The 10,787-nt window shown below is 33.4% G+C and overlaps 1 protein-coding gene across 15 annotated transcripts in view; it reads left to right on the forward strand.

The window, feature by feature from the left end:
* Positions 1-8,841, forward strand: part of LOC125678112 (uncharacterized) — an 83,197-nt gene extending 74,356 nt beyond the window's left edge. For 9 of the 15 annotated variants that reach the window (XM_056154477.1, XM_048916254.2, XM_056154476.1 and 6 more), the window contains 2 exons: positions 1,524-1,559; positions 5,074-8,841. In XM_056154477.1, the coding sequence (XP_056010452.1) occupies positions 1,524-1,559; positions 5,074-6,102 (1,065 nt within the window). In that variant the 3' untranslated portion in view covers positions 6,103-8,841. Of the gene's footprint in view, positions 1-1,523; positions 1,560-3,529; positions 3,570-5,073 lie in introns of those variants that run through there. The other 6 variants (XM_056154481.1, XM_048916258.2, XM_048916260.2 and 3 more) reach the window with 4 other exon arrangements.
* The last annotated feature ends 1,946 nt before the right edge of the window (positions 8,842-10,787 follow it).

Consider the following 10,787-nt stretch of genomic DNA (forward strand, 5'->3'; position numbering starts at 1 on the left):
TCTAGTAAACATATTAGTTTTTCACATGTTTTAAATCTGAACTAAAAATTAAAAAATAAAAATCATAAAGAATAATAAAGAAAAAATGTTGAATTGAAAACTCCACCTTAGTTGTCTCTATGTACATGTAATTAGATTGTTTTGTTATAAGTTTTAAAGTATTGATAATAGTTAGAATGCAAATCAGTCGATTTAGACTATTATTCAAATAGAAAACTGTAAATCTGTCTACAACAGGACACATTTCTGTCTACCCTGAAGCACAGCACTGGTTCAGAACTTTATTTGTATTTTATGTGATTTTGATCATTCATTTTCTTTTCGAAATGTCTTGGAGAATTTTAGGCCTCAGAAAACCCAAAGAACCTTTAGACCTGCTTTCTTGGCCTTTTCTGTTGTTGTTGCCTCTATAGCAGACAAGACAGGCAAATAAGGACCACTTTACCCGACTTATGTGTGTCTAGTGTCTGCCTGTCTGTGTGAAAAGGTCACTTCACACATGTGCACATTTTCCCTGCATCACATCATATTGTAACATTTTCAATGTATTTGCCTTTCATATCTTTACAAATTGTAATGACAGCCATTTCCTCATGAACATGCTGCAGTTGTAAACAATGCACATATGAATCTTGATAAGTATAGTGTGTCTATTTTAACAGCTAGGAATTGAAAAAAAGAATGTAACTATAAGAAATGAAATACATGAGGGTATGAATGCCATGCTTCACACCAGCAGCACTGATACACTTCATGAAGTATGCCTGTGTAAAATACAGTTCAAACTCTCATGTATTTTCAAAAATGAAATTTATTTCTTGAATATCTCTACATAACTCCATACACAGTGAGGTGCAACAACCAATATTAGAGTTCAAGGTCGTATCTGGAGACACTCTAGTTGATGTCATATCCGGAGACACTCTCGTTGATGTCATATCCGGAGACACTCTAGTTGATGTCATATCCGGAGACACTCTAGTTGATGTGTTTGTAGAGTTCAAGGTCATATCAGGAGACTCTAATTAATATGTTTGTAGAGTTCAAGGTCGTATCAGGAGACACTGTAGTTGATGTGTTTGTAGAGTTCAAGGTCGTATCAGGAGACACTGTAGTTGATGTGTTTGTAGAGTTCAAGGTCGTATCAGGAGACACTGTAGTTGATGTGTTTGTAGAGTTCAAGGTCGTATCAGGAGACACTGTAGTTGATGTGTATGCTGGTATAATTGAAGCTGCTGCTATGTGTTCTGTATGCATGATATTTTAAAGTTTGAACTTACATAATCTGTATCATATACATGCAATTTGGTTTTAACATGCTTTGCTTTCAATACATATTTTAGCTTAGGAATTACAGGTCTACAAATGTAAAAAATATCCGTGAGCAGATGGAGTCATGTTTGTTAAATGTGTGTGTGTTTGTGGAAGAACCATTTCTACTTAAGTCATGATGGTATTCTTTATGTTTGGTGTTTGTTTGGTATATTTCTTGCTCATTTTTGTCACAAAATGTACTCTTTCAGGAAGCAGACACACCCACCCCATCTGGTGGGGAGGAGGTAATCATTTGTATTATTTGTGTAAGAAGAGAATGTGCATGAACAAGTGGTTATGGTGGTTTTCTTCAATTCTGCTCTGTTTTTATGTCATACAATTGCAGTCTAGCTTTTTCATTCTCAGAATAAAACCTGAAAAAACTGAAAAAGTTGTAGTTAACAATTATCATAGATCTGGAAAAATTTGGGTTGATTTATTTTTTGCGGATTTGGGTCAAATTGCTACAGATAAATTTTTGCAATTTTAATTTTCTAAAAATAAGATGAGTTGTATTTAGAAGAAGCTGTATATATTACCATGAAGGTACTCCACAATAAAGAATGCCAAAAGTGGATTATCATTACATTTTGGAAAAAAAATCAAATATTAAATTCCTAAAGAATATTATATACATTTAAAAGGAGATTGCCGGCATATTTTCTGTTGCAATTTCTTTTAAATTCAAAATTATTGATGTTGTTGTTTACTGTTCTCATGGTTACCATCGCAAGTGCCAAATCAATTGGGGTAGATACCTATTCGTGAGACTGGTGCTACTGTAAAGGTGGTTATTTATGCTGGGGGTTAAGTACGTACATGTTTTTCCACAACCAACATAACATGAGAGGGGGAAATGCGTGGTAATTGAATATAATATATATTTTATTAAATATTTATAACTAATATTTACACACTTATCACGTGAACATGTAATTAGTGTAATTTCCCCCACGCGTAAATAACCACTTTGACAGTATAACAAGCTGTTGACTACTCTTTGTAAAGACAGCCTTGCATTGAGCTGTAAATACTGAGGTGGGAACTTTAAAAACCTAGATTGATTCTTGGATGATTTTAGTGATCATAAATCAAGAAAGAAGTACAATTAGATATTTGCTCTATGGAAAGAACAAAATGGTAAATTTGGACCAGTTATATTTCTGTAGAATAATGTGAGGCATTTAGCATAAGGTTTTCACTCATTACACATCTAGCCAACGTACAACATTATACAATAATGCATGGGTAATTGTGAACTCATTTTAAAGTATCTGTAGTACAGCCAAAAAAAAACCCCATAAAAAACAGATAGTGACCATAAGTTATTTTAACTATTAGGACCCCGCCTAGAGGCAGGTACCCTATAGCAATCAATCTGTGTGCATCCATACATCTGTGCAAATGCTTTTCCAGACTTTATTTGGCTTTCCCTGTGGCTATTGAATATTGAAAATATACACGTTAACGTGGTACAGATCAAGTTTGAGTGTGGGCTTTGTTGATCTGATTTTGAAGGAGTTACGGACCTTGAACTCAACAAATTATGCCACAAAGCAGGAATCTTTTGTGATGCTTGCCATCACAATGATACCATTCATTTCAAGGAAAATTAGAATCATAGTCTGGTTCATATTAAAGTATATAATGTAGGGATTTTAGAAGTATGTATGAATGTGCTGCCACATTCAAATCTGCTGTATTTTGAATATATTTGAATATATGCCCTTTCTTTGGAGGAGTCATGCAGGGGTTTAGTCTTGTTAGGACAAATCTAGTTAGGGACAATATTGGGGAGGGGGGGGAGGTCTAGGTCAAAAATCAACATTTTTAATTTGTAGGAAATAGTTTTAGATAACATTTCAGCCATCCTTTTTAAAGTTATGTACTTACAAATGTCATTTCTGTTTTCTTTTTCATTCGCATGGTATGTTCACAACTCGGCTTTTGCACCGTTGGTGCATATGGGATCTTAAAATTTGGATTTAGTGTGATAAAAACATTTTTGCAAATTTTTCAGACAATTAATTGCTGAAAATTGATTGACATTGAAATTTTCCAGATTTACTGTAATCATAATAATCTCATGTTTTCAAACAGATGCAGCATTGATTTTATGACCATCCTTGTAATTACTTGTCTTCTAACATTTTTCAGTAATGTTTGTATGGTGTAAAATATTGTCTTAACATTGTATTTGTCCTTATATGTTTAGTAATGGCTACACCATGGATACAATGTACTGGTTCATACTCGTGAGTGCTGGATTGTTTACAGTGTTTAATGATAGTATAGAACATGTATCGTGCTGAATGGGCAGTAGAAAGGAAAAATGAGCACTTAAGACCTCCATATTTCCATGCAGAAACAAATGTGATTTGGTTCACTTGAAAATCACTTACATTTTTATTGAAATTCACTTGAAATAGCACTATGTCTTGTAATATGTATAAAAATCACAATTGTTTGTGCATGTGCATTACAAAATTCATATTGCATGAGCTAGTATATTACCAGGACTATAGGCATTAATCATTTAACATCAATGCTGAGTTTTGTGTCATTTGGTGCATGACAAATGAATTTGGTTCTGGGTCTTTGAATGATATAACTGTAATCAGTGTAGATGGAAAAAGTCAGTGTCTAAATTCTAAATATCAAGATTGATGGAAAAATACCTTCTGCCCTCATTTTTAAGATCTGATCTGTAGGTTTGTTTTTTGTTAACAATGGATGAGTTAAGGAGACTATTTAAGCTTAAAGTAAGTATAAAACTAGGGTTATTTTTCATACAATAGAGCTATTATCAAAAAGATGTAAAAGATAACAGAAGTTTCAGGATGAAAATTTAATCTGACTTGTTTATTTAAAAAGGGGGAATAAAACAAGGTTATAAGATCGCCTGTAGAAATTGAATCTGTATATTTCTTTATTCAACTAGATCTGTATTAATTGTCACAGTTTTGGTATTGAAATATTTGGCACAGCCATGTTAAATATTACATGTAATCAGATACATGTAATCAGATACATGTAATATATCTGATTATTTCAACAAACTTATACTCACTACATGTACAGAGTCTTCCCTTCCAGAAAAAAAGATATATTGATCTACATGTATTGTGTTTGGTGAAATACATTGTTTATTATGCTATTTAGAGTACAATTTGATTTATTAGCAGTGTAGTATGCATTAAATTGGTAGATTTGAGATGGTCGAGTTAATTAAAAAAAATGTGAAGTTTAGGTTGAATTTTTGATTTTTCATTGATGTTTTAAAAGAGTGCATTACAATAGATAGAATAGATGATTATTAAGAGACCAAAACTCCTCTGCATCATGATTCATACATACGTTGGCTTTTGGTAAATGTACCGGTACGTGGAAAGTGGTGTTTATCATCACAAACACAAATGTTTAGATCCCTTGTAAAAAAAACTCAAATTTGAACTTTTGTACACAAGGTGTTGTATATAGTCCCAAGAATGTCTTTATGTTTTCTGATAGTAACTCTGATGTGTTGTCTTTCTTATGAGGTTTAAATTGATATACATGTCACATAATCCTTTGTAAAAAATCTTATTGATGTAAAAATATGATGTACATAATTACATTTACAAAGATGTGTGGAAGATTAGAGCTCATATTTTATTCTCTAGGCAAAATTATTGCAAAATATTTATTTAATACTTTGATAATTCCTTTTTGTCAAACTGACTTTGTAATCTCATTGAAGTTATCTATTCTTCTTTCCAGAGGAGCAGTGGTTTACGAAAGTCTGGACCATTGAAGGCTCTTTCCACAGTTTTCACTTCATCCACATCCCCACCACCTACGTCATCACCACCTTTATCATCTGAACAGGTGCTATCCAAGACAGCCCCTGTCATACCATCCCAACCACAGGAACAGACCACAGTAACAGAGAGCAAAGATGACATTTCTCTGGGTTCACACCCACAAAAAAGGCCAAAAGAGAATCCATTTGGGACTGTATCCAATATGTGGCGACCCATGTCCATGTCAAAGAGTAGCATACGACAAACTGACTCCGAGGAGACAACTTTCAGAGTGTATAATAATTTTGATGCTCTCCGTGATTTGTCAGCCGGGAAAACACCACCCAAAGAAGACACAGTGATAGTGTCTCAGAATAAGTCTAAACCTTCAGTGATACCAACAGGCATTTTACGGGAGAGAAAGGGGTCCTTCTCGGAGGAGAGTCATGCAGTGGTAAGGGACAGCATTGGTATCAGTCATTCAGATTCTGTGAAACAAATCTTGGCCCGATCATACAAAGCAGAAGACTTTGGAACTGCAACAAAGGATGCTGACAGACTTTTGTCAGAGCTTAAACAAACTATGGAAACTCTAAAGGACTCTCGCATTGATCGAAAGTCAGCTCAGTTTGATATGTGCAGGGATGAGCTTGTCAATCAAGTGAAAAATTTTGTTAAGGATGCCAAGTCTCTTGTCAGCAATGCATCACAAACCAAAGAAAAAATGGCTATCAATTTGAATAACAGCATGCACACTCTTGCTAAGATCTTTCTCCATACCCAAGCAACCATGATAATGATGGAGGCAATTCACCAAGCACAGCACCTGGGCTTTGAGGTGATTAAGATGACCAATGCATACAAGAGCACAGTGAATGCATCTCAAGCAGCAGTAGGAAAACCAATCGGGGATCCTCATATGAGATATCTCATGAGACAAGCCACGAATCTCGCACAACTCATTAGTGGCTTGCTCAAATCACTCAAATCGCTAGAGCAAAAATGAATGTCAACAAAGTTTCCTACAAATGTAAACAAAATCTTTATTTACCATAACTTGTGGATGTTATTTAAATTGGGGGGATCAATACAGGTCAGTTTTTGTGTTCTTATTTATCAGAACTGTTTGATTGTTGATGCATTTATCTTGTTTTTTTAATGTTGTTACTTGAGTTTTACAAAGTCAGTGTTTCATTGATGACCATCTACAATTAAAAATACATTTTCACTATCATGAAAGTATGTAAAGTGTGGGAAGCAGACAGAGTTCTAAATGACTGAATCCTTCCTAACCTACATACAAATTAATATATAATTAATGTGCCAATGATTAATTGTCAATGAATCTTGGGCCAAAACTAATGATTATTGTGTTTGTGCTAACCTCCCAGAGAAAATAAGTGTGGATAGTTAGGTAGCAAATAAATTATATTTTTCTCTCAAACTTTATTTTAAGTGTACACAAAGAAGAATTTCAATCACAATCTCCTCACGGGTATATTTGTATATTAACCTTATTGAACAGAAAGTGCTTGGTGGTGTTTTTTTTTTTCACTATTAATTCAACTTGATATGCTTTAGAGTATTAATTACCTTTCCAAGTCAGTGCAAGTGTCAACTGCAAAGTAATGTTCATTCAATAATCTCATAAACAGTTTGTTTTTTTAAAAATCTGAGGTAAAGGGGTATAATAACGTTGGTCAGGTTACCAGAAACACAACAATTTTTGTTTTGGGCCTCATTTACATGTAGCAATGGTGAAAATTTTATCTCTGTTATTTTGCAAAATTGCTATCACAGTGAATATCTATTGAATGCTAGTACATATATCTCCTTCCATACTATTTCCAAGTCTCTTTTGTAAAATTGGTAATTTCAAAAATCAAAAAATTCACATTTACTTTGAATACCAGTTGTTTTACTATTATCACTGCAATATGGAAATTAATTTCTCTCATTATACATGTAAGAAGGCTTTCCTGTAAGTGCTCGTTTGTATTGTAAATGTTAAAGAGGTCGTATTTTCAGTGAATGCTGTGAGTATAATGTTCTTTCACTTTTTTTTTTTTTTAATGCTTTCAAACAATGACAATTTGATGTGTGACTAGGTGGGTCCAGCAAATTCCAATGTGAAGTTTATATAAATTCTTTCTTGTGACACAAATGCCGATAGAACTTACAATACAATGTGACTGTGATATATTTGTTTATAGTACCAAAATTTGTTTGATACTCAATATTCTATTTGTTTTAAAAATGTATATCTATATATTTTGTGTTATTATATATATACTGAAAATCTATAATCAGTTACTGTAATCATATATGTTTATATCAGGTTTTTTTCCTTGTTCGTATTTTGTTTCATAATCAACATTTGATTGAGGAATTATGGAAAAGCAGATGATATAGAGTTGTTACCTACATATATGTTTCTGTTAATTATTTTGTATCTTATTATTTATGCTTTTGTCATTCCTGGGGAGTTTATATGAAGTTCATTTTTCTGTGTTCATAAGAACTTTTATTACATGTACATGTATTCTGTAATGTAAGGGAGGTGATATGCAAGCAAGTCCCTATAAAACAAGAAAATACATGCAAAGAGAACAAAATTCACATGCATTCCTGTTCAGGAGCATAGGAAGCAATTTGAGAAAAAGGGCAACAAAAATTGTAAGGGGTAGGGGCAAAACATATCAGTACTCCTGGACAAATTCTTCTGTGTGAATTTTAAAAATTAAAAAAAGGGAGGCAAGGGACCCCAATCTTAGAAGAAATTATTTGCAGCTATTGGTTTGGTCTTTTTTAAAACAGAAATTTCATTTATTTCTCTAGTTTCGATGCTTTGTTGAATCTCTACATAGATTCTGTCAATTTTACCTCATCTTAAGGTAGCTCCATCCTCATGTGAATTATCAATACTAATGGTTAAAAGTGGAAAAACTTGATTAATTTCCACTCAATATAGTTTAATTTAATTAATAACCAAAGAAAATGTATATGTTGCCACCTTTTTAAAGATGTCAGATGTACAAAAACAGAAGTACACATTAACATAATAAAATCACACATTTTCGTTAAACAGAATAATATAAATTGATAAAAACTTGTTGAAATGACAAGATTTAAATATCAACAGTTTTAAAAAAAACTGCTAATTCATAAATATGTATAGATTGATTGTGGATATTAGGGAAACCAATAATAGACATCCAGTAAAGAAAATTCCAGCATAGGAGTTATTGCCCTTGACAATATTTTTAAAATCATAATTAATTGATTATCAATGGGAAATATAAACTTTTTCAGTATTAATGGTTTATCAGATTTTTTTATTATATCCAGTGAATGAAATTCCTCAGAAAGATATATTTCTATCATGCGCAAAGTTTAATAAATTAAGATTTTTGCAAAAACCTATGACATCACATGAGGATCGATCAATCTTAAGTTAAAGGAATGAATTTGAAATAGAACCATGCTTTGTGAGTGATATTTTGCCTCATGTTAGTCAGTTTTGTCTTGTTTGGATTTCATTTTTCCGGTGACGGAACATAAACATATACTAACCCTGGTGGTATATGTTTATGCTTTGATTGACAGTTTATGGCAATAATTTCAGAGATCATTTGTTTTAAATCAAATACATACATACAGTGCTCGTTTTTCACCCTGTAAAAGTGACATTCAGTGTATACAGGTATAACAAATTTGATTAATAAATAAAACATGTTATAAAAAATTCTTACTTTTGTTTGTATTTCAAATCCTGATATTATATTCTATCATAGAGCTGTATCCATGCAAGGTTGTGCCATTTTTATGACTGTTTTACACGAAGATTTCGAGTAAGTGTTTTGGATAAGTTAGCAAGTAAACTTTAGCTTGCTATGAAGTTTTATGCATGTAGTTGGATAACAATGTAATTAAAGTTAGATCCCCATGCAGACTTGCTTACTACTGACCTTGTATAGAGCAGATCAAAGTATCTTCATCTCATTGACAAGACAATAATTGGTTACATCTGGAAAAACTGAAACATCCAGCAATTGATAATGAATTGGAATGTTCCGTGTGAATTGCAAGAATTGCACATGCTAATTATGAAAGTCATCTTTCTTACTGTTACAAATACAGATAGTTTATTATCAAATAATTACAAATTAACATACAATGAAAAGGTGATGATAACAAACAGTGATCAATCTATTAAATACCATAAAGAATGCAAAATTGATAGAAGGGCAAGATCTACTGCTGGCACTGGCTAGGCTACTTGTAGGTGAATGGGAAAGTTGAGTGCGTAAATCTTGCCCTGCCAGTACAAAACCTCTACACTACCAAGTCTCATTCAATACCTTCCCGTGGAAATGCACGTTATCTTGGATCTAGCATCACAGGCTGAATTGCAGGGGATCTCAAAGTAGCAAAGACCCTTAAAAGGTGCAGAGTGCAGGCCCACCGATGTGTGGACATGCCCTAGCTCTCACTATCCTTGCCCTGGCTATGGGTCAAATAGCCCCACTGTCTTAAAGACGACTTTGGATAATCAATGGGTATGGAAGTAAATCCAGACAGAAAATCTGGGTAGATGGAACTCTTTAGCAGAATCTACAGAAAAACCGCTGACCCTTCAAGCCCAGGGGGTTAAGTGTAGGGTTCTCACCCTGCCTTGGAAAAAAATATATAGATTACAGAACCGATCACAAAAAATAAGAAGGAAATGGACTGGGTTTGAAAAAGAACACCAATGTGACGCGTTATGCTTTGGACTATAGCCCTCAAGGTCACCAAAAGAGAGGCAGGCCAAAAAACACCTGGCGAAGAAATTTGACCTCTTATTGGCCTTTAATCTGAAATACAGAAAATGGGAAAGACGTGGGGAGATATAAAGACATTGGCCAAAGACAGAAAAAAAATACTGGAAAACAAATCGTCTTCCCCCTTGAATTTTTGAAATTATTGGATAAGGCATTGGTATGAGAAATGGTACTCGCAATAATTCGACTGGACATCTCTCTCTCTTGATTGTATTAGGGGGTACCAGTGTTACCAAGTTTGATGTATGTCAAGCAATATGGAGCGCCAAATTAACATAAACTCAAATAATTGAAGATATCTTTAATTATTTGAAGATATCATCAATTCAATTGAGATCATTAATTCAATTGAAGCGCGCATCAATTCAGTTGAAGAAATAATGCTATCATCAATTCAATTAATGCGCGCAATAATTCAGAATTGAAGATATCATTAATTATTTGAAGAGATCTTTAATTCAATTGTTGCGCGCATCAAATGAATTGATGATATCTTCAAATAATTGAAGATATCTTCAATTATTTGAGTTTATGTTAATTTGGCGCTCCATAAAGCAAAGAGTTCTGAGATAATGATCAGACAATATCTCATGTCCAGAGTAGTTTGATAGGGGTTGTCTATTTTTAGGTAGAGGCAAGTGTACCAAGTTTGATGTCAGTCAAGAAAGGAGTTCTTGAGATAAAGAGCACACAATATCTTACTATGTACAGTTTTACCTTTGACCTTGTAATCTCAAAGTCAATACGGGGCATCTATTTCCTAACGGTAACCAGTTTGACCCTTGAACTTTGACCTTCTGATCTCAAAATCGTGAGTGGTAATATACAATTATGGACTGTTTAGCAGGGAGACATCACAAATTATCAG

The sequence above is a fragment of the Ostrea edulis genome, chromosome 2 (genome assembly GCF_947568905.1).
Source record: "Ostrea edulis chromosome 2, xbOstEdul1.1, whole genome shotgun sequence".
Taxonomy (NCBI): domain Eukaryota; kingdom Metazoa; phylum Mollusca; class Bivalvia; order Ostreida; family Ostreidae; genus Ostrea; species Ostrea edulis.